The sequence below is a fragment of the Somniosus microcephalus genome, chromosome 14 (assembly GCF_052327205.1).
Source record: "Somniosus microcephalus isolate GS21.2 chromosome 14, FLI_Smic_1.0, whole genome shotgun sequence".
NCBI classification, from domain to species: Eukaryota; Metazoa; Chordata; class Chondrichthyes; order Squaliformes; family Somniosidae; genus Somniosus; species Somniosus microcephalus.
The window spans coordinates 92,872,935-92,897,267 of NC_141000.1; the positions used below are offsets into that span (position 1 = coordinate 92,872,935).

General features: G+C 46.4%; 1 protein-coding gene across 1 annotated transcript in view; it reads right to left on the minus strand.

Moving 5' to 3' along the window:
- Positions 1–20,690: 20,690 nt before the first annotated feature.
- The window catches only part of LOC147107703 (NXPE family member 3-like), a 53,204-nt gene continuing 49,561 nt past the window's right edge, over positions 20,691–24,333 (minus strand). The window contains exon 6 of the mRNA XM_086006928.1: positions 20,691–23,879. Within this exon, the coding sequence (XP_085863054.1) occupies positions 23,326–23,879 (554 nt within the window). The 3' untranslated portion in view covers positions 20,691–23,325. The remainder of the gene's footprint in view (positions 23,880–24,333) is intronic.

Consider the following 24,333-nt stretch of genomic DNA (forward strand, 5'->3'; position numbering starts at 1 on the left):
AAAGGGACCATCTTTGCAGCCGTTGCGCCGTCATCACCGGAACGCCCTTCTTTGGGTTAAAAATGGAGGCAAGAGGCTGGTGATCAGTCAGTAAGGTGAATTTCTGTCCGTGCAGATAGTGATTGAACTTCTTCACCCCCCACACCAGGCTGAGGGCCCCCCTGTCAATCTGGGCGTAGTTACGCTCGGCTGAGGTTAACGAGCGTGACGCAAAGGCTATTGGCCTCTCTGAACCGTCAAGGAATTTGTGCGAAAGCACCGCTCCAATGCCGTAGGGAGACGCATCACATGCCAACCGAATTGGTAGTGTTGGATTGTAGTGGGCCAATACTTCTTTTGAAGTTATTAGGCATTTACATTTCTGAAAGGCATGCTTACACTCATCACTCCATTTCCATGCTACTCCAGTTTGCAGCAGGGCGTTCAGTGGGTGCAGAATTGTAGACAAATTTGGCAAGAACTTATGGTAGTAGTTCACCAAACCGAGGAACGACCTCAGTTGTGACACATTTTCCGGTGCTGGAGCCTTGACTACTGCCTCAATCTTGTCTGGGGATTTATGTAACCCCTCTTCATCAACCACGTGGCCACAATACGAGATTTGTTTCCTGAAAAACTCGCATTTGGGGCGGTTGGCTCATAGCCCATATTCTTGTAATCTAGTGAGCAACTGCTCCAGGATGGCAAGGTGTTCACTGTCATTTTCGCCCGTAACCTGGATGTCGTCCAAATAACACTGGGTCCCCGGGATCCCTTGCAGGATTTGTTCCATCGCCCTCTGCCAAATAGCCGGAGCTGATGCTACCCCGTATACCAGTCGGTTGTACTGGTAAAGGCCTTTGTGAGTGTTTATCGTGAGGTATTTTCTAGATGCTTCTTCTACCTCCATTTGTAGATACACTTGGGCCAGATCAATCTTCGTAAAGCGTTTCCCTCCAGATAGTGAGGCGAAAATATCTTCTCTCCGCGGAAGTGGATATTGTACTGTGTGAAGGACTGGGTTCACAGTTATCTTAAAGTCCCCACAGATGCGAACCTTCTTTGGCTCCCCAGGCGTGCTGCTCAATGATTTCTTCATTACAGGAATGATGGGTGTGGCCCACTCGCTCCAGTCCACCTTGGACAGCACACCCGAACACTCCAGACTCTCCAGCTCTGCTTCGATGGCTGGGCGGATCGCATACGGTACCGGTCTGGCCTTAAAAAATTTTGGGTTTGCGTTATCTTCAATTTTTATCATTGCCGTTACGCCTTTTAGAGTCCCCAGTCCTTGCTGGAACACCTCTTTCGCGTCAGTTAGAATTTTTGACAGTCGTCCAGGTGTGACGTCGTCATCCTTTTTGTCAACCACAGTTAGCGCCTGAATGGAATGCCAATCCAATTGTATTTTTCGGATCCATTCATGTCCCAATAATGGTGGTCCTCCATCTTGTAGTATATATAGATACAGTTTGTGTGTTTCCTTGCCGTTGTATTTAACGGGCATCCTTATTGTTCCTCTGGGGTAGACTTTTTGCCCGTATATGTCTTCAAGACAATGGACATGTCCTTCAAGGGCATGTGTGAGAATAGCCGCTCTTAGTCTCTTCGATTCATGACTGTTAGGGCTGATCCTGTGTCCAATTCCATCTTTACTTGGGACCCTGCTATCATGAGGGTGACCTAAATGGTTCGGTGATCCTCCTTTGCGATCACGTTGTGTAACTTTAGACAACTTAGTCTCCTGCTCCCGGAGTCATTATCACTCTTCTGATCTTCTGAACTACTGTCCGTCATCTTTTGTACTTTCTTGTACTTTTCCTTAGTAGTTCTTTTAGTGTTGGTTTTCTTTCCCGACCTGCAGACTCGTGCTATGTGTCCCACTTTTCCACATTGCCTGCATACTTTGTCCTTAAACCAGCAATCCTTCTGGTCATGGGTTGTTCTGCCGCAGTGATAGCACTTTTCTGCTCCATATGCCATTTCATTGGTGCTATATTCTTACAGTTTCTGTTGTATTTCCGCAGCTCCCCGTGCTGCTGCTTTGTAGGATACTGCCACGCTGAAAGCCTTTTCTAGCTTAAGGTCCTTTTCCGAACGTAGTCGTTTCTGGGTTCCTTCACTCTGGAGCCCGCAGATAAACTTATCCCTTAAGGTATCTGTCAGTCCTGCTCCAAACTGGCAGTGTTTCGATAACTTGCGTAGTTCCGTAAGATAGTCAGCATTACTCTCGTCTTTGTGCTGGTTTCTTTTATGGAACTTGAATCTTTCTGCTATCAGCAGCGGTGTAGGGTTTAGATGTTCCTGTAAGATATTGACAATCTCTTCAAAGCTTTTCTCCATTGGTTTAGCTGGGGTAATTAAATTCCGCAATAGGCCGTACGTTCTCGCGCCCATCAAATTCAATAATACCGATGCCTTCTTTTCATCGGCCACCTCATTTGCCTTGCACTACACTTCAATTCTTTCCACATACGTGGTCCAGTCTTCTATTTCGTTGTCGAAAGCAGTGATGCTGCCACTCTTCGGCATCTTTGGTGGTTTAAAATGGCGCCTCCCGTGCTTTTCCTTCTTCCCCAATGGATTAAAATGGCGCCTCCCGCGCTTTTCCTTCTTCCCCCTGCTGCCAATGCTGCTCCTAGCATTCTAAATAGTAATGGCGGCGCCCCGCGGATTTCTGCGCGTCTCTCTTTTGTTAATTAATTTTCTTAGTTTTGTACTTCTTCGATGCCGTCCACTGCGCGTCTCTTTTCCTTCCCCCTTTTTTTATTTTCTTTAACGCTGCCCGGCTCTTGAGCACCGGCCGCGCCCTGTGCGCTCCACCTTCTCTCTCTCCTTTCCTTCCCGACGACGCTGCTCGGCCCCCTTGTAGAGCCGCTCGATCGAGCTCTAGCCCGCCGCAGTCCAGGAAGGGTCAGCGCACTACCTGCTACCAGCCCGATCTGCTGGAACACCTTGACTGGAGAGCCAAGCCCAGCTCGCCACAGCTTCCCCTGCGATTATCTGAACTCCGATGGATCACTGGGCGGTTGCCCACGGTCGACGCCCGTTGCTCTGGCTTCGACCTCCAAGAAGCTTCTTTTCAGGGATGGATCCCCGTGAGGTGATGCAGTACTGCAGGTGAGTTTGAACCTGCTCGTCGCCACTGTAGTGTCCGCGTATCAATAACACATGGACTGCAGGAGAACGGTAATAACAGGTGTTTACTGAACAGAGGGTATGCTGGAACTAACTGTACAAATTACTACACAGTGTTATATACAGGTGTGGTCACTACTGGTACTGCAGTATACAGGGGCTGTAAAAGATAGTTCCTCTCTTAAAGGTACATACATTACAGAAACAATATAAACTAAATGGTACCATTTTAAAAGGGGGGCGGGGACAGAGAGACCCGGGGGCTTGTGTACAGAAATCTTTGAAGGTGGTCTGGAGAAGTTGAGAAGGCTGTTTAAAAAACATATGGGATTCTTGGCTTCCTAAGCAAAGGCCAAGAGTACAAAAGCAAGGAAGATACGCTAAACATTTCTAAATCACTGGTTAGGTCTCAGCTAGATTATTGTGTCCAATTCTGTGCACCACGCATTAGGAAGGATGTCAAGGCCTTGGAGAAGGTGTAGAGAGATTTACTAGAATGGAGCTATGAATGAGCCACCTCAGTGACCTGGAGAGGCTGGAGAAGCTGGGATTGTTTGTTCTCCTTCGATCATAGAAGGTTAAGGAGAGACTTAATAGAGGGGTTCAAAATCATGAAGGATTTTGATAGCATCAATAAGGAGAAACTGTTTCCACTGGCTGAAGGATCAGTAACCAGAGGACACAGCTTTAAGGCAATAGGCAAAGAAGCCAAAAGATTACGCAGCAAGTTATGATCTCGAATGCACTGCCTGAAATGTTGGTGGGGATAGTAACTTTCAAAAGGGAATTGGATAAATATTTGAAGGGAGAATATTGCACGGCAATATGGAAAGAGCAGGGGAGTGGGATTAACTGGATAGCTCTTTTAAAGAGATGGCACAGGCACGATGGGCCGAATGGCCTCCTTCTGTGCTATAAAATTCTATGCTTCTAGCTGGTTCATGTTGGAGTGATGCGGTGCCTATAAGTTGTGCAGAAGTTATTCAGGTCCCTCTTAACAGAACCATCCCCACCATTCTGAAAACAAAGCTCTGCTTACTGAGGGGATTGACTGAAAAGTGAAATCCACTCAGCCCATATCCTGACACGCACCGAATCCCTTTCACCTACTGTAAGGGTTTGCAATATTTCAGAAAATTTCTGCAGCCCCCGAAGATTATTGATTAAAGAAAACTTGGTTGGAATGTACCTTAAAAACCCAGGGCATCAAATATGGCTGTCAGGCCTCGTGGCAGAAGACAAAGACAGTCTGTCTGAACATCTACCATCACTAGCTGAAATACTTGAGGTACTTAAAACTGTCAATCAACTGCGGTTTAGGAAGTTCAACAGAGGAACAAAAGGATTGTTTGTTTACATGAGCTCTCTACAATGTTGACTCAAGGGCTTAAGCACTTGAAGCTGTCAATCAGTTGCGGTTGGGCGGTGACCACAAGACAATGGATTGTTTACAAAGCACTTGAGTGCTGTTGACTGAACACTTAGGATTTGTTTGTCCAGCACTTGAGAAATCGGTGGGACATTTTAAACTGAGCACAAACCAGTTTAAACGAATGGGAAACACATTCAAACCCATTACAGTCAATGGGGACAGATCGGTCCCTTTTGTATAGCCCAGATACATCCAGATTTGGGCGCGAAGATAACGGCTCCCAATGGGGTATAAAGATAGCCCCTCAGGAAGCCACTCTCTCTCTCTCTCTGCTGCCTTGCCTCCGGTGCCCTGCCTACAAGAGGAACAGCTCAGCAGCCCGCCCAAAGAAGTGGAATACCAGCAGTTATTTTTGAATTACTTGGGTATCTCTACTTCGGGGCGGTGAAGAATCTAAGACAGACCACAGGGGCACGGAGCAGGCGTTCACTGGTGAGCATAAGCTTTCTGGCCCATTACAAGGCAACCTAGATAGGTATTAGGGGTGGGAATTAAAGGGGAATTTTGTTAAATTGTAATTTTAGTCAATTTTCCCTCAATGTGTCCGTTCCTCCTCCCCGCTAAGTAAAGTGTGCTGTATTAAGCAAAAGTGTGCTGTCTTAAGGAAAGGTGTGCTGTATTAAGTAAAGGTGTGCTGTATTAAGTAAAAGTGTGCTGTATTAATTATTTTTAATTCATTTATTCTTTCTTTCAATAAATACTAGTCTTCTTTGCACCCAACCACGAGTCTCGTTTTGTCTACATCGCTACTGAAATAAGTCCGGTGGTCAGAACCAGAAAGGGGAGCGATTCAAAACCGCTCGGGGCCTGGAGCAGCTCAGATACTTCTGACTGGCCAGAGACAAACCCCAGGGGCAACCAAAACCACAGACCCCACCTCTTCCCCCTTTTCTACAAAATGACGACCACGGCAGGACCGTTGGCGACAGTGTGCGATGTAGCAGACGATGGTCTGGGTCTGCAGAGAGCAGCAGTTATTGTTTTTGTTTTTATCACACTCATCTGTTTGTGGTTAAGTTCCCGCAAGCTGAGGGAAGTTGAAGCAGAGAGTTGGGATAAGGAAATGGAGATTGAAGTATACCAGGCCAAGATAGAGTGCCTGGTGGACCAGTTTAGTGAGGGCAAAAGCCATACGAGGTATGAGTTAGAGTACCTGAAGTGCCTAGTTGCAGAGGCCAAGAGCAATGAGATGAGGGTGCGGGGGGAGAATGCCTGCCTCATACAAGAAGTAAAAGAGCAGGAGGAAAAGGTTAGGGAGGTAAAGGCAGCGTATAAGCTGGCCTGCGACCAAGGGTTTGAGGAAGCAGATCATGGCCCCTGTAGGGAAGAGATAGAAAGCTTGAATATGGCTTTAAAGAGGGCAAAGGGGATGATATGTCTTATCAGCCCAAAGACAGGTCAGTCGGACTTTACCGGCAACCCAAATAGAACCGTCCCACAGGCAACACCCAGAACAAGATTGGTTAGGGAATCAGAGGTCCCACGACCGCCACCCACAGCTCCTAGCTTACAGGAGCTCTGGCAGCAAAGGGGGGCGGAGGATGAGGTGGTAGAAGAAGCACAGCAGGCCCCGCTAGATAGGTCGGGACCAGTGTACCCCCTCCGATAATGGAGATACGGTCCGCCCGTTGATGATGATGACCCACGGACCATCCAGAATCAGTTTGTGGTGCCGTATGGCATCCACCAGCTCAGGGACATGGTTAGCCACATCCCCAAGCTCACTAAAAAGGGAGACCCCTCTCTGCACTTCAGGGAGATAGAGCAAGCAGCTTGTGTTAATGACTGCGATGACACAGAGCAGGCTAAAATGCTGCTGTTTTCCCTGGGAGGTGATCTCCTCCAGGCCCTATCTGGCGAGTGCAAAAGGGGGCAGAAGGATTATGAGGATCTGAGGAATGAGATATTGGAGGCCATGGGGCTCAATGATGGTAGTCCGTTCGCCTGGGTAGAAAGAATGCTGCAGCTCCCAGGGGAGTCTCCACAGGCGTTCGCAGACAGGCTGTTGCCAGTCTACCAGAGCGCATGCCCGGGAATGCCAGGGCGGGCAGCACTGAACCCAGTCCAACTAACTCACTGGCTCCGTTGTCTTATGACAAACAGCCTACCCCAGATCCAAGCCCAGGTTGCGGCTTGGTTTGACCCCCGAAACCCCCAGACCACCAAAGAAGCGGTGATCCACTGGCTCACAGTAGCCTTTAGAAACATGAGGTATATCGAGGCACCCCAACCCAAGGGAAAAGTCCATGAGGTTAAACCTGGGAGCCAGAGTAAGAAAGAATGGCACCAGGAGGGGAACCGTCCCTCCCAGGCTAGGTTAAATTGTTATGGGTGCGGGAAAGACGATCACTGGAGAAAAGACTGTAAGAATCCCTGGAAGGATGACAAGGGAAAAGATCCCACAGCCCCAGCCCAAAAGGCAGGGCCAGATATCCCTCCCGCTGTGATCGAGTCATTTTTACAGTCCCTACGATCTCTCCTCCTGGCCAGCCAGTGCTGTAGTTCCCTTGGCCCCCTCTGCTGCCCCACAATGACTAGAGCCAGCGCAGCCTGTCGACCTGTGTCCCCGTGAAAATGCTGAGGGGAGCAGGCCCTATGTTAAGAGGGGGGTGAAGACGGTGCAGGGGAGATATTCTGTGGACACTTAAGCTTCCAGCACGGTGGTCCACTCAGAAGACCTGACCAATTCACCCCGGTCTAACAAGGTCCCATTTAGGTTAATGGGACCCACAGGGAACGAGCAGGCTGGGGAAAGGTCAAAACCTTTGGCCATAGGTTTAGGATCCCTCCATACCACATGGGAGGGTAACCACAAGGCCAACGAGGTGGCCAAGCAGGGGGACAAGGAAGGAGAGTTCTGGGACCCCTGTAGAGCAGGCCCGGTAGCAGCAATCCAGGACAAGGGAGGCACACAGGGGATAGCTTTGGTCCTGGACCAAAAGCGGGTCCAAGCCCAAGATTTCACCTTTAAGGCCACCCTGGTATGGAGAAAGGAGTTAGAACAGGGTTACTGGCAGGCTGCTAGTTATATTAAACAATGCAAGCTGTTTAAGCCGGAGGCAGGGAAACAGGCAGCTGGGATTGTACCTGAGATTAGAAATCCTCAGCCTGCAGCGCGTACACTCACACAGACTGCACACGCAGGCGCGGTCACGTGCGTGAAGGGAGAAGTTCCCCAGCACTTGGCCCGAGCGATTCCCCCTCTCTTGTGGGACTCCGGGGAGGAGCCTGAACCAGGTTTTAGACCTGAAGCGGAAGACTCTCAGCCATCGGCAGCCGGTGGCAAGGGATTGCCTGTCCCCAGCCCAGGTTTGGGAAGGGCGGGACCCAAGGGAGAAGGTCCCCAGCCAGCAAGGACTGTGACCCGAGCTAAGGGTCCGCTCGACAGGGTAGCCCCACCAGCGACACTCCCTAGGAGGTCTCTTCGGGTACCCCAGCCCAAGAAAGTATGGTCACCCACTTTCCAGTGGAAAAGGGCGGACTCCCGAGTCAGGGAGAAGCCAAAAGACAGAAGTCCCTAACCAGCAGCCATAAGCTGCGAGGGACAAGAAGTTGGGACCAGTCCAGCTTCGCTGCAGGCAGTAGCCTGCAACAGTCCAAACAGGGATTAGGCTGGCCGCCCGGAGACGGGTAGCGCTTGTATATAGCTTTGTTCAAGTAACGTGTATAGAGGATTAAGTTAGAATGTGTTAATTTTAATTTTATATTGCAATTCGGTAGTGTTAATTATTAGAGTATATAAGTTTTAAGTATGGAACTGTTCCAGAGTGTTGTCTATGTGAGCCAAGGTCGCGGGACCCAATCACATTCCCCCGAGCCAGGGAACCTGGCTAGATGTATTTTTTTTTAAAGTCTTTTTCAGAGTTTCGGAAGGTGCAGAGGACCATCGTGTCTTTGGATGCTCGGGGAAGGGAGCACCCCTAGCCCACAAAGGGAAGGGTCTGCAGGAGGCAGATGCCCACAGCAATTAAACTGTTATTGGAAATCCAGATTGAGATTAAGAGTTTACAATAAGCTTGTTAATTATTTTATATTTTGTATTATGTACTGGTCCCAACTCCAGAGGAAATAATGTGTAAATTTAGTTCCTAACTGTGAGATTGTACTACTTGTTTAGAGTCAATTGAACAAATTGCATATGCCTGTGAATTGTTGTGTTCATAGATTGTGAAAGTTTGAAATATATTTATGGCTGAAGAATGGTGCCATTTATTAAAGTGTCAGGCAATTACATTATAAAAAAAGGAAGCTCGTTTTCTTCCGTTTGTATTTTTAACAGATATGTTTTGGCTTGGTGGTAATCCCATTAAAGATGTTGTATCTGTCACGGGGGTGCTAGTGGACCCAAGCGCAGGAAACCAAACAGGGACTCCAGACGGGGTAACACTCGAAAAATGCTTCACTAGAGACTCGAGAACACCGGAGACACAGGTTACTTGCAGGCAGGCGAAGTCAGGACTGAGCCCAGAGGACAGGAAACAGGAAGCTTAAATAACGGGCCTGATTGGTCACGTGACACAATTATTCAAATGAGACACAGAAGAGCCAAATACTTTAACAAGACATAGGTGAGGAGAGGTCCAAAGGCATGGCAGCAGTGCACTGAGGCCTCCAAAACCGCCCTCAGGCGGCCGGCTGAGGGAAGCGCAGCTGGAACCCCTGACAGTACCCCCCTCCTCAAGGGACGGCACCTGACGTCCCAAAAGCCTAAGATGATTCTTATTTTATTTATTTATATATATACATATATATTTTTAATACTTTATTTTTTAGCGAGACTCGAGAATTAAACACAGAAACACAATGAGAGTGCGGGAGAACTCGAGAGTTCAGCAGCACAAAACACAGCGAAAGCCCAAATATTTGCCCAAGAGAGCTCGAGAGTTTATCTTGCCCAGGAGAACTTGAGAGTTTATCTTGCCCAGGAGAACTTGAGAATTTATCTTGCCCAGGAGAACTTGAGAGTTTATCTTGCCCAGGAGAACTTGAGAGTTTATCTTGTCCAGGAGAGCTCGAGAGTTTATCTTGTCCAGGAGAGCTCGAGAGTTTATCTTGTCCAGGAGAGCTCGAGAGTTTATCTTGTCCAGGAGAGCTCGAGAGTTTATCTTGTCCAGGAGAGCTCGAGAGTTTATCTTGTCCAGGAGAGCTTGAGAGTTTATCTTGTCCAGGAGAGCTTGAGAGTTTATCTTATCCAGGAGAGCTCGAGAGTTTATCTTGTCCAGGAGAGCTCGAGAGTTTATATTGTCCAGGAGAGCTCGAGAGTTTGTCTTGTCCAGGAGAGCTCGAGAGTTTATCGGTACAAAACAGGAGAACAGCGAACACAGCGGGAGCCCAGGCCCAGGAGACTTGAGAATTAAACACAAGGGAGCCCGGGTCCAGGAAAACACAGGGGAGGCCAGGGAATGAAGGCTCCCTGGCTGATCAGGGCAGTGGGCAATTGGCTGGCTGGTTTCTGCTGGGTCCATGTATGGCTCAGTCCTGCTGTCACGGGGGTGCTAGTGGACCCAAGCGCAGGAAACCAAACAGGGACTCGAGATGGGGGTAACACTCGAAAAATGCTTCACTAGAGACTCGAGAACACCGGAGACACAGCAAGAGCTGTACTTGCAGGCAGGTGAAGTCAGGACTGAGCCCAGAGGACAGGAAACAGGAAGCTTAAATAACGGGCCTGATTGGTCACGTGACACAATTATTCAAATGAGACACAGGAGAGCCAAATACTTTAACAAGACACAGGTGAGGAGAGGTCCAAAGGCATGGCAGCAGTGCACTGAGGCCTCCAAAACCGCCCTCAGGTGGCCGGCAGAGGGAAGCGCAGCTGGAACCCCTGACAGTATCGTGTTAAAACTATGTCACAAGTGGTGCAGGGGCATTGGACCCCTCCATGCTGGAATTATTGTAAATACTCAGTGGTGCAGGGGCATTGGACCCCCTTCCTGCTTGAATTATTGTAAATACTCAGTGGTGCAGGGACATTAGACCCCTCCATGTTTGAATTATTGTAACTAATCATGTTTTTCTATCGATAGATGCCTACCGTGTACTGCGATTCTCTCTGGGTAAGGGGGTTGGAGGTGTCGAGGAATCAAAGATAGATATAGATAAGAATAAGGAAAGGTTGTTTGTGGGGGGGTCAAAAATTCTTTCTCACCTTTGAACAGGATACTACAAGCAAGTTTTAGTATCCTAGGAGGGACTGTAAGGGTTATATTTTGGAACATTTCTGCAGCCCCTGAAGATTATTTGATTAAAGAAAACTTGGTTGGAATGTACCTTAAAAACCCAGGACATCAAAAATGGCTGTCAGGCCTCGTGGCAGAAGACAAAGACAGCCAGTCTGAACATCTACCATCACTAGCTGAAGTATTTGAGGTACTTAAAACTGTCAATCAACTGCGGTTTAGGAAGTTCAACAGAGGAACAAAAGGATTGTTTGTTTACACGAGCTCTCTACAATGTTGACTCAAGGGCTTAAGCACTTGAAGCTGTCAATCAGTTGCGGTTGGGCGGTGACCACAAGACAATGGATTGTTTACAAAGCACTTGAGTGCTGTTGACTGAACACTTAAGGATTTGTTTGTCCAGCACTTGGGAAATCGGTGGGACATTTTAAACTGAGCACAAACCAGTTTAAACGAATGGGAAACACATTCAAACCCATTACAGTCAATGGGGACAGATCGGACCCTTTTGTATAGCCCAGATACATCCAGATTTGGGCACGAAGATAACGGCTCCCAATGGGGTATAAAGATAGCCCCTCAGGAAGCCACTCTCTCTCTCTCTCTGCCGCCTTGCCTCCGATGCCCTGCCTACAAGAGGAACAGCTCAGCAGCCCGCCCAAAGAAGTGGAATACCAGCAATTATTTTTGAATTACTTGGGTATCTCTACTTCGGGGCGGTGAAGAATCTAAGACAGACCACAGGGGCACGGAGCAGGCGTTCACTGGTGAGCATAAGCTTTCTGGCCCATTACAAGGCAACCTAGATAGGTATTAGGGGTGGGAATTAAAGGGGAATTTTGTTAAATTGTAATTTTAGTCAATTTTCCCTTGATGTGTCCGTTCCTCCTCCCCGCTAAGTAAAGTGTGCTGTATTAAGCAAAAGTGTGCTGTATTAATTATTTTCAATTCATTTATTCTTTATTTCAATAAATACTGGCCTTCTTTGTACCCAACCATGAGTCTCATTTTGTCTACATCGCTACTGAAATAAGTCCGGTGGTCAGAACCAGAAAGGGGAGCGATTCGAAACCGCTCGGGGCCTGGAGCAGCTCAGATACTTCTGACTGGCCAGAGACAAACCCCAGGGGCATCCAAAACCACAGACCCCACCTCTTCCCCCTTTTCTACACTATCACCAATGTTCCCACTAATCTGCGCAGCCATGCAGGTATCTGGAGGTCCCACGCAGGCCGCTTACCGGCTTCTCAGTGGGAGATTTTGCGCATTCGCAAAATTTTGAATGGTCTGCACAGCCCGTTAAAGGGACCCCAAAAAAAAATTAAGTGGAACATTGCCTATCACCCCTGTGTTCACTGACCTACATTGATTCCTGGTCCAGAAATGCCTCAATTTTAAAATTCTCATCCTTGTGTTCAAATCCCTCCATGGTCTTACCATTTCCTATTTCTGTAACCTCCTCCAGCCCTAGAATCCTTCGAGATATCTGTGTTCCTGCAATTCTGGCCTCTTTTGCATCCCGATTTCCTTTGCCCCTCCATTGGCTGTCTAGGCCCTAAGCTCCAGAATTCCCTCCCTAAACCTCTCCACCTCTCTCCCTCTCTCTGCTCCTTTAAGGTGCTCCTAAAACCCTACCTCTTTGACTAAGCTTTTGGTCACCTGTCCTAACATCTTCTTATGTGGCTCGGTGTTAAATTTCATCTGATCACGCTCCTGTGAAGCGCCTTGGGATGTTTTACTGCGTTAAAGGCGCTACATAAATACAAGTTGTAGTTGTTAGTTACTGAGACTCATAATTTGAGAGAAGTGAATTAATATCAGTAGAAATGTAATTCAATGGCCCGGAATGTACAGTTGGTAATAATAATGAACAAACAGCATTCGCTGTTATTACCCCTTTGAAACTGACAGCAACTTCAGGATTGAACGCATCCTAATGTGGAAATCCTGAAGTTGCAGCCAGTCATTCTCTGCTCTGACACTGGTTGCACTATGAACACCCCCCTTCCCCATCATCACAGCCAGTAATCAGTGTAATCAGTGAAATCAGTGAAACAGAGGCCTGGAAATTCCTGTGGCCCCACACTGCCACCATAAGAGTGACAGAGTGGAAATTATTGCCCACCGAAATCGGAGGTGGTTGGCCCTGTCAGAAATTCCAGGGTCAGCTAATTTAAATAATGCTGGCGAGGCAAGGCAGGGATCCAATGATCAGGGGACCTGATGCGTTGGAAGAGCCCAGATAATGCAGGAAGCAGTTGGAACAAGTGCATAACTTTCCTAGTTAAAGGGCTGAGCAGCCTCTTGGAAGAGGAAATTAAATATCTGGTGCTAAGGAAGGAAAATGGCAAGCTTCTAAATGTTCAAAGGATGATACGGAATTGCTGCTGATACAAATTGGAGAACAGAGGGATGGCATTGTTGGAAAACCAGGGAATAGACTGTCACATGCAGAAGCACAGACCAGGTGGAAGGAGGTATGGTAGCAAAGTGGTTATGTTACTGGACGAGTAATCCAAATCCCACCACGCCAGCTGGGGAATTTAAATTCAGTTAATTAAATAAATCTGGAATTTTAAAAAAGCTAGCACCAGTAATACCAGATTCGTCGTAAAAACCCATCTGGTTCACGAATGTCCTTAAGAAAATCTGCTGTCCTTACCTGGTCTGGCCTATATGTGACTCCAGAAGCACAGCAGTGTGGTTGATTCTTAACTGCCGTCTGAATTGGCAGCTCACCACCACCTTCTCAAGGGCAATTAGGGATGGGCAATAAATGCTGGCTTTGCCAGCGACGCCCACATCCAATGAAGGAAAAAAAGGTAATTGTGAGTGGGATGTCCATTTATAACCTCAGGACGTCCCAAAGTAAACCAATGTTCCCTTTAAGCTCACCAAACAAAAGGTCCATGTGAAGAATTTTGAATGGGCTGCGTGGTCCAAAAATGAGAGGGAGCGTTGGTAGTCACTGTTGTAATGTAGGAAACGTGGCAGCAAGCTTTTACAAACAGCAGTGTGATCATGACCAGATAATCTATTTTTGTGATGTTGATTGAGGGATAAATATTGGCCAGGACACCAGAGATAACTTCCAGGCTCTTCTTTGAAATATTGCCACAGGATCTTTTACATCCACCTGAGAGAGAAGACAGGGCCTCGGTTTAACTTTTCACCTGAAAGACGGCACCTCCGACAATGCAGCACTGCCTCAGTACTGCATTGGAGTGTCAGCCTAGAATTTTGTGCTCAGAGGCGGGAGTGCTACCAACTGAGCCACAGTTGATACTAAGGAGCCTCTTGCAGTGTCAGGAGAAGTTTAATGACCTCACTACGTAAGACTGCTTTAAGATGAATAACAGGGCAGATAATTGAATCAGAGAAGCACATGGGCATTCATAAGCACAATTGTCAATTGTCGCCTTTCATGATATCACATGTCCCTTATCCCAGAAGCAAAGTCATACACTGACGTGTCCCAACCTAGATCCTTGCTCCCTGACACCTACGATTACAGCCATTTCTTCCACGAATCCTGACTGTTTGTAACTACAGGATCTGTTGACTGCAGCAGCCAATTAGCACCATGCATTCCTGCAGGAGAAGACAGCACACAATGCCATGGAATGAGGAGGATGGACCAACATCTGGCACTTGACACCACATGTGGAAGAAGCAATTGGCTTCAAATCTGGGCTGGCAGTTGGTGATGGAGATTTGGGAGCCTCTGTGTCTCATGTGGATTCATGAGACCATCAACTGTTCGTTTTTGAATGTTTTATGTATCCTTTAATCTCTTTGCCAGCTATTGCTTCCTCAGAAGCAGTAGCTGCTCATTTTATTCTTTCCACAAGGATGTTGGTGTCATTTCAATTCAGGTGAAGACCAACCCTTCAGTGCAGCCTTACCTTATTCCCGAAGTTGCTCCAATATTCAGGGATGTGAAACCTTCCCTCCTGCACCACACCTGCCCCCAGTCATTGACCCAGGAAGGCCTCCTACCCACACCCATAACACAGAATGCACCTCGACTGCGCCCCGAGAGGAAATTTTACCCTTAAATTTGGATAGGATTCTACAAGTCAGAGCAAAAGATATTACAACTGAAATCAGCTGATTTTTTAAAATTATTAATTTGGTTGCATTGAAGTTCAATTTACGACATCCCTCAGCTGCGTTGTTGTCTGCACTGGTGCAGTTTCGCATCCCATGCTATCAACAAAGGCCATAAGCTGAAATTTGTGGTGACTAAATTGATCATTCTATCTTAATATGAATTGAAGCAGAAACTGTGGGAAGTCATGGAAATACTGCTTAGAGACAACATAGGTATTAATTAAAAAATTAACTTATCATTATTGATAACTGATGGCTGCAATGGATCACTCAGTATGAATCTGTATTCTCTGTGATTCAATAGTTTTGCCTGTCTCTGTGATTGGCTCATTTTCCTTGTATTAAAGTCAGGTGTTTTTGCCTGAAGCCTGCTGACTGAAAGCTCCAGGGTAGATTTTTCTCTTCCCTGTGTCTGAGGAATCAGCATCCCCCAGGAGCAGGGAAGAAGAAAAAGGCAGACTGGGGCAATTGCAGGCTCCTGCCTGGGTTTTCCTCTTTCTACACTCTTTGGGTGTCCTAGAGGATGTGAGCCTGATGAACCTTGGTGCAATGGCCTGTTCTGGAAGGTCTGCAGGAGTCCCCAGGAAGGCTAAAGATGTTGCAGGTAAGTATAACATTTTGGTTTTACTCCATCCCCAAGGATGGTCGAAGCACTCAAGGTCAATCTCAGTGGCATTCAAGCACACAGACAAGAAAGTTTACAATTTCAAGCATTGATTCTCAACCCAGCCCTTGTTATCATAGTAGAAATACCCTTCTTTCTATTGGTTTTGTTTCCTGAACAATTTTTGCTTTGTTCACATTTCCGATTATGCACACACTCATATTGTATACTTCATAGGTTTTGTCCATGATATAAGCTACCCCCATTACAAAAATGGCTGCATCATCATAGACTTCTTGTGTCCTCCAGTGTATTTGCCAGTACTGATGAGCAGGAAGCACAGGCCTTGCACTGATCAACACTTAGGATGATTGGGTTGGAATTATTGTGCTTCTACAAAACGGTTTTCAGTTTTGTTGCTTTCTGTTCAACTCATTTATCAAATTAAGGTACAGTATTAGCACACATGCTGGTATGCCGCTGTGGCCTAACCAGTGTGTGGGAATATTTTGAATTAGTTTTCCTTTATATTTAAACTATCGAATTCATGGGATTTGGTTCACAGACAGTGATAGGAAGATTACATAGTATTACATAGGATATACAGCACAGAAACAGGTCATTCGGCCCAACCAGTCCATGCCAGCATTTATGCTCCACTCGAGCCTCCTCCTGTCCTTTCTCATCTAACTCTATCAGCATAACCCTCTATTCCCTTCTCCCTCATATGCTTATCTAGCCTCCCCTTAAATGCATCTATACTATTTGCTTCAACCACTCCCTGTGGTAGCGAGTTCCACATTCTCACCACTCTCTGGGTAAAGAGGTTTCTTCTGAATTCCCTATTTGATTTCTTGCTGACTATCTTATATTGGTGGCCTCTAGTTTTGCTCTTCTCCACAAGTGAAAATGCTCTCTCTGTATCTACTCTATCAAAACCTTTCAAATATTAAAGACCTCTATTGGGTCACCCCTCAGCCTCCTCTTTTCAAGAGAAAGGAGACCCAGCCTGTTCATCCTTTCCTGATAGTTATACCCTCCCATTTCTGGTATCATCCTTGTAAATCTTCTCTGCACCTCTCCAGTGCCTCTATATCATTTTTATAATATGGCGACCAGAATTGTATGCAGTACTAAAGTGTGGTCTAACCAAGGTTCGATACAAGTTTAGCATAACTTCCCTACTTTTCAATTCTCTCCCTCTAGAAATAAACCCTAGTGCTTGGTTTGCTTTTTTTTATGGCTTTGTTAATCTATGTCAATACTTTTAATGATTTGTGTATTTGTACTCTGAGATCCCTTTGCTCCTCTACCCCATTTAGATTCTTATTTTCCAAGTAATATGTGACCTCCCTATTTTTCTTACCAAAATGTAACACCTCACATTTGCCAATTATATGCCCATTCTGCAAGTTTATTGATGTCTTCTTGTAAGATGTTATGGAAAGGAGAAGAAAGCTAGCTTTAGTCAGTTCTTCATACAATCAGACAATCATTTTCTGAAGTAAAGCCTTCAAGTCATTTTTCTGTATTTTAGTAATTGATTTTGTAACAAGCATTCACTCAGAAGAACAAGAGGATTGTAGAAATGTGATCTACAAGTTGAACAGGTCTGGCTATACAATCAAAAGTTATAGAGCGTATCTACACGTATGTTATATCGAAAGAAACCTTATCGTTAGGGGACTCTCATAGGCGTATATACTTTGTCGTCAGACAAAAATTATTTGGAGAGTATACAAAAACCGTTCAAAAATTCTCAAAAATCCACTCATTAGCGGTTGACCAATCCTACCTCTCATTAGCGTTGAGTGACGTGCTGCTTCACCAATCCTACAGTTCACTCACCTGATGGTTGACCAATCAGCGAGTCATGGGCGGGTCCTAATCCTCCAGTCTCCCTAAACTTCGCCGCCATTTTTTCCATCCCCACAGGGACAGCAGCAGCAAAAGAAACCCCCACATTGCGGCTCCCGATCCCGCTCCCGCCCCGCCGGAGCAGCAGGTAAGTTGGGCTCACTCGGGCCGTGCCTCACAACCGCTGGGCCCGACACACACAGTGGTCGGGGGAGCGGCAGTGGCCGGCCGTCCTCGGCCCTGAAGCGCTAGGCCCCGCACGGCCGCTATCACAATGGCACCGGGCCTCAGGCGCTAGGCAGGGAGAGGGGAGGGAGGGAGAGGACACCACAGGGAGAGGGGGAGAGGGAGAGAGAGGGGGGACAGACAGGGGCAGGGAGACCGCGCAGCCCAAAATTGCCCTGGCAACGCCGGGCACCCCCAGCTAGTACACAATAAATGGTAGGCTACTAAGAAGTGTAGAGGAACAGAGGGACCTTGGAGTGCATGCCCACAGATCCCTGAAGGTAGCAGGATGGTTAGTTAAGGCGGTTAAGAAGGCACACGGGATGCTTTCCGTTATTAGCCGAGGCATAGAATATAAGAGCAGTGAGGTTATGCTTGAACAGCTAGAATACTGCGTACATTTCTGGTCACCACATTACAGGAAAGATCTGATTGCACTAGAGAGGGTACAAAGGAGATTTACGAGCTTTCGAAAACATCTTCAGCCAGAAGTGTCGAGCGGATGATCCATCTCATCCTCCTCCTGAGATCCCCACCACCAGAGAAGCCAATCTTCAGGCAATTTGATTCACTCCACATGATATCAAGAAAGGGCTGAGTGCACCGGCTACAGCAAAGGCTGTGGGCCCCGACAATATCCCGGCTGTCGTGCTGAAGACTTGTGCTCCAGAACTAGCCGTGCCTCTAGCCAAGCTGTTCCAGTACAGCTACAACATTAGCATCTACTCAACAATGTGGAAAATTGTCCAGGTATGTTCTGTCCACAAAAAACAGGACAAATCCAATCCGGCCAATTACTGCAAAGTGATGGAAGGTGTTGTCGACAGTGCTATCATACGGCACTTACTCTGCTCACCGATGCTCGGTTTGTGTTCCGCCAGAACCACATGGCTCCGGACCTCACTACAGCCTTGGTCCAAACATGGATAAAAGAGCTGAAATCCAGAGGTGAGGTGAGAGTGATTGCCCTTGACCTCAAGGCAGCATTTAACCAAGTGTGGCATCAAGGAGCCCTAGTAAAATTGAAGTCAATGGGAATCAGGGGGGAAACTCTCCACTGGCTGGAGTCATACCTAGCACAAAGGAAGATGGTTGTGGTTGTTGGAGGTAAATCATCTCAACCCCAGGAGAGATGCAGTAGTTCCTCAGGGCAGTGTCCTAGGCCCAACCATCTGCTGCTGCTTCATCAATGACCCTCCCTCCATCATAGGGTCAGAAGTGGGGATGTTCGCTGATGATTGCACTGTGTTCAGTTCTATTCGTAACTCCTCAGATAATGAAGCAGCCCATGCCCGATTGCAGCAAGACCTGGATAACATTCAGGCTTGGGCTAATAAGTGGCAGGTAACATTCATGCCACACACTTGCCAGGCAATGACTATCTCCAACAAGACAGAGTCTACCCACCTCCCCTTGACATTCAATGGGATTACCATGACCGAATCCTCCACCATCAACATCCTGGGGGTCACCATTGACCAGAACCTGGACCAGCCACATAAATACTGTGGCTACAAGAGCAGGTCAGTGGCTGGGTATTCAGTGGCGCGTGTCTCACTTCCTGACTCCCCAAAGCCTTTCTAATATCTACAAGGCACAAGTCAGGAGTGTAATGGAATACTCTCCACTTGCCTGGATGAGTGCAGCTCCAACAACACTGAAGAAGCTCGACACCATCCAGGACAAACCAGCCCTCTTGAGTGGCACCCCATCCACCACCTTAAACATTCACTCCCTCCACCACCAGCGCACCATGCCTTCAGTATGTACCATCTACAAGATGTACTGCAGCAACTCGCCAAGGCTTCTTCGACAGCGCCTCTGAAACCCGCGACTTTTACCACATAGAAGGACAAAAGCAGCAGATACATGGGAATACCATCACCTCCAAATTCCCCTGCAAGTCACACACTATCCTGACTTGGAAATATATCGCTGTTCCTTCATCGTCGCTGGGTCAAAATCCTGGAACTACCTCCCTAACAGCACTGTGGGAGTACCTTCACCACACGGACTGCAGCGGTTCAAGAAGGCGACTCACCACCACCTTCTCAAGGGCAATTAGGGATGGGAAATAAATGCTGGCCTTGCCAGTGACGTCCACATCCCATGAACAACTGAAAAAAATGCTGCCAGGACATGAGAATTTTAGCTATGAGGAAAGATTGGATAGGCTAGGGTGGTTTTCTTTGGAATAGAGGAGGCTGAGGGGAGATTTAATTGAAGTGTATAAAATTATGAGGGGCCTAGGTGGAGTGGATAGGAAAGACCTATTTCCCTCAGCAGGGAGATCAATAACCAGGGGACATAGATTTAAAGTAATTGGTAGAAGGATTAGAGAGGAGTTGAGAAGAACTTTGTTTACCCAGAGGGTTGTGGGAGTCTGGAATTCAATGCCTGTAAGAATGGTAGAGGCAGAAACACTTATCGCATTTAAATAGTACTTGGCTATGCGCTTGAAGTGCCATAACCTATAAGGCTATGGACCAAGACCCAGAAAGTGGGATTAGGCTAGATAGCTCTTTTGGCCAGCAGGCACGATGGGCCGAAAGGCCTCCTTCTGTGCCATAAATTTCTATGACTCTGGGGCCCAATGCTTGAGTCCTGGGGAACTTCAACAGGGAGCCCTAAAATGCAATTTAGTGGATTGGGCCCAAGAGCGATTTTGACTTGACCTCCTCCAAAATCATAGCCCAATAAACTCAAAATTGAGAACAGGTTCAAAGAATGTGCAAGTGCCTGTCATCTCCTCCACACCACCTCCAAATCAATTAACATCTCAGGTCGCCAGCAATGGAGTTGTAGTGACATGCAGTAAATTCTGCCCATACCTGCCAATCTGTTCACTTTTCATGTGGACATCAGCTTTTACAACCCCTTGTCACAATGTTTACTCTGGAGGTTGGGAAACAAGCCCTGTGAAGTAGCCCCATAATCCACTGTGGCTCACTTCTTCCACATATGCTCAGAAGAGATGAGCCACAGTGGATTATAGGGCAACTTCCCCAGTTTTCCTGCCTATAGGGGCTGAAAATCATTATGCTTCAACCCACAACCTCAGAAACAAAACAGAAATGGCAGCTATGATCAGGATTATCCTGATCCAATCATTTAAAGATGCAGTTTTTTTTCAAATAATTTTATTATTCATTATTTTAGAACTGTAGGACACATTTTTACACCATGAAAGCACTTTTCTCTTATATAACATATATATAATCCACCATCCTGTCAACAGCCCTGTTATTATAACCCCAAAGACTTAACCCAAAAAAGGTCATTGTTTTAAAGTTTTCATAGAAAAATGAATAGAATTGTAGAAATCCATGTAGTAAAAAGGGAACTTCATGCCAGCCACTGTAAATCCATTGCCCTGACATAGAAACATAGAAACATAGAAGCTAGGAGCAGCAGTAGGCCATTCGGCCCCTCGAGCCTGTTCCGCCATTTAATAAGATCATGGCTGATCATCCAAATTCAGTACCCTGTCCCTGCTTTCTCTCCATATCCCTTGATCCCTTTAGCCTTAAGAAATATATCTAACAACTTCTTGAATATATTTAATGAATTGGCCTCAACTGCCTTCTGTGGTAAAGAATTCCACAGGTTCACCATTGTCTGGCTGAAGAAATTCCTCCTCATCTCAGTCCTAAATGGCATACCCCTTATCCTTAGCCTCTGACCCCTGGTTCTGGACTCCTCCGCCATCGGGAACATCTTTCCTGCATCTAGTCTGTCTAGTCCTGTTAGAATTTTATAAGTTTCAATGAGATCCCCACTCATTCTTCTAAACTCTAGCAAATACATTCCCAATCGACCCAATCTCTCTTCATATGTCATTCCTGCCATCCTAGATATCAGTCTGGTGAATATTCGCAGCACTCCCTCCATGGCAAGAACATCCTTCCTCAGATAAGGTGATCAAAACTGCACACAATACTCAAGATGTGGTCTCACCAAGGCCCTGTACAACTGCAGCAAGACATCCTTGCTCCTGTACTCGAATCCTCTTGCTATGAAGGCCAACATACCATTTGCCTTCTTAACCGCCTGCTGCACCTGCATGCTTACCTTCAGTGACTGGTGCACAAGGACACCCAGGTCTCATTGCACTTCCCCTTTTCCCAATCTATTGCCATTCAGATAATAATCTGCCTTCCTGTTTTTGCCACCAAAGTGGATAACCTTGCATTTATCCACATTATACTGCATCTGCCATGCATCTGCCCAATCACCCAACCTGTCCTAATCATACTGGAGTTTCTCTGACCACAGGCTATGACTCGTGTTCTAGGAACTGCTAGGAACTGGACCTGGATTGGTCAGTAGGAACACTATCTCCAAACTAACAACTGACCAAGGTTGCCTCAGTAGTCAAATCTCTTTGCTATGAGGACAGGTGGACAATAAAAGGCTTGGGCATCATTTCACCATAGGTTGAAGGCTTATATTGGTTCAGCCACGTTGGTTGCCTATATTATGGTTGTAATTTTGAAAATCAGAAATAAAAATATTTCTTAAAACTGACAAAGCTTTATTTCTCTTCATTATCCCCACCTAAAATATATAAAGAAAAAATAGGTCTATCAGACCCAGCTAACTTAAACCCCTTACTGTATTCCCAATGGAAACCCTCATTTTTTTGCTTTCCATTCATCAATATTGTTCCTTTAACTTTTATGTCCTTGCAATCTCTCTGCTAATATTATTCACTTTCTTGCCTTGTTTTTGTGTCTATTGGTGGGAAGAGAAATCAAGCAGCAAATGTTCCCATTCTCTTTACCCACAGACTTTCTCTTCTCCCTCAACAATCTTTTCAGTCTTTGCAGGTTTCTTTCAATGTTTCAACATGAAAGCCAAAGTTACCTCACTTCTCCTGTTTCTTCTCCACAGCACTTCCCCAGTCCTCTGTCCCTCACAATCTTTAGCCTTAGGTTTGTATTCTATTGCACCCTTGTCCCTCGGTGCGTTCCCTCCTCGCTCTCCGTATCCTGAGCTTTCAAATAGCTTTCATCATTGACCTGAGGCAAAGTTCCATTGATAATAAGGGAGGTGGAGTTTGCCACACTTCCAGCACCACAAAACAGTGTTGTACTCTACCTTGCTTTGGGAAAAGCCCCTCTGCAATACAGTAAATAACCATGTACAGCAGTTCCTTTAAAAAGACAAACTCCATCACCCTTGCTCCAGTCTTAATGCAAGAGAGCCCCAGGTGGGCAGAGGAAACGCTTCAAGGACATCCTCAAAGCCTCCTTGAAAAAGTGTAACATCCCCACCGACACTTGGGAATCCCTGACCCAAGACTGCACAAAGTGGAGGAGAAGCATCCGGGAAGGCGCTGAACACCTCGAGTCTCTTCACCGGGAGCAAGCGGAAGCCAAGCGTAGCCAGCGGAAGGAGCGCACGTCAACCCAAGCACCCCACCCATCCGCCCCTTCGACCATCGTCTGCCCCACCTGTGACAGAGACTGAGACAGAGACCGCATTGGACTCATCAGTCACCTCAAAACTCATTTTTAATGTGGATGCAAGTCATCCTCGGTTCCGAGGGACTGCCTAAGAAGATAATGGATCATTTCTACAAAACAAAAATAAAAGCCTCTTTTGGTTACAATCACAATGAATACGCCCACACTTGAACAATTCAAAAATTACCAGTTGTTTTAAAAAGACAATTGGTTTAAAAATGCACATTAATTCTAGTAGTTACACAAACCTAAGAGTTCTGATGGCACTGTTTAGATTTTAAATCACATGATAACCAAAACCTGGTTGGAACAGATCTAATACAGTATTTATCCCTTTTCAGAAGGGCACACATATGAAAGAAACACATCTATTTGATTCTTTACAATGACTCGCTTGGGGTGTAAGTTATGTGGCAGGTAATGTGCTAGTGTCATCTCCCATGCATCCACAAATGCCACGTTGATGCCTGTGAACATCTTTCTCAGCACTAAATCAAGCTGAAAGTTGTACCAGTCACTGCTGAAGAGACTGATATTTCCTGGAAGGGCCTGGAGATTGGCAGTCTTTATTACAACCAGTGTATCTGGACTCCTGCGTAGCAGCTGTAGAATTGACCTCCGGATATTCTGTAGTCTTCGGATGTATGGTTCTACTGCAATATTGCTGAAATGGGACCATATGGTCAAGGCTATAACTGTGTTTTTTCCTCCCTTAATTTCATCCAGTTTATTTGCAATGTACTGAATATCCAAACTTGAAATTGGGGCGAATCGAAGTGGTTGGCCATGAAGATGAAAACCCATCACGATGTTGTTTACCAAGTCCACAGCAAGGTGAGGGCCGATGTGCTGAGGATTGCCAAGGTCAATCTTTTTAAGACCTAAAGCAGAAATTATAATGTTATTTAACAGGCTTAGCCATAATTTTGCTGATGTTAACAGGTATGAGGCTGGGCGGAGCACATCCTTTCAAACAGCATCACTGCAAAACATACAGTCAAAAAAAAAAAGAAACTTGTGGCCTGTGATTGGGCTGGAGGCTGGAGCCAGGGACTGGAACCTGGGACTGTGGCTGAGAGATACCGGCCAGAAATTCATCTCGAGGGTGGGGTTGCGCATCGGATCGGTCGCCCGTTATACGCAGTGCCTAGCAGTCAATGGAACTGACTACCAGGCGCTGTGGATAATGGATGGTCGATCCAATACCACCCATTATGTGCCGCTGCCCGAGACAAATTTCGAGGCCACGGAGCAGTTAAGCTGCGAAGTGTGTTACCATTAACAGATTAGGTTTTTGGAAAAGGACAGAAACATGTTTATATTCCAATAAATAGA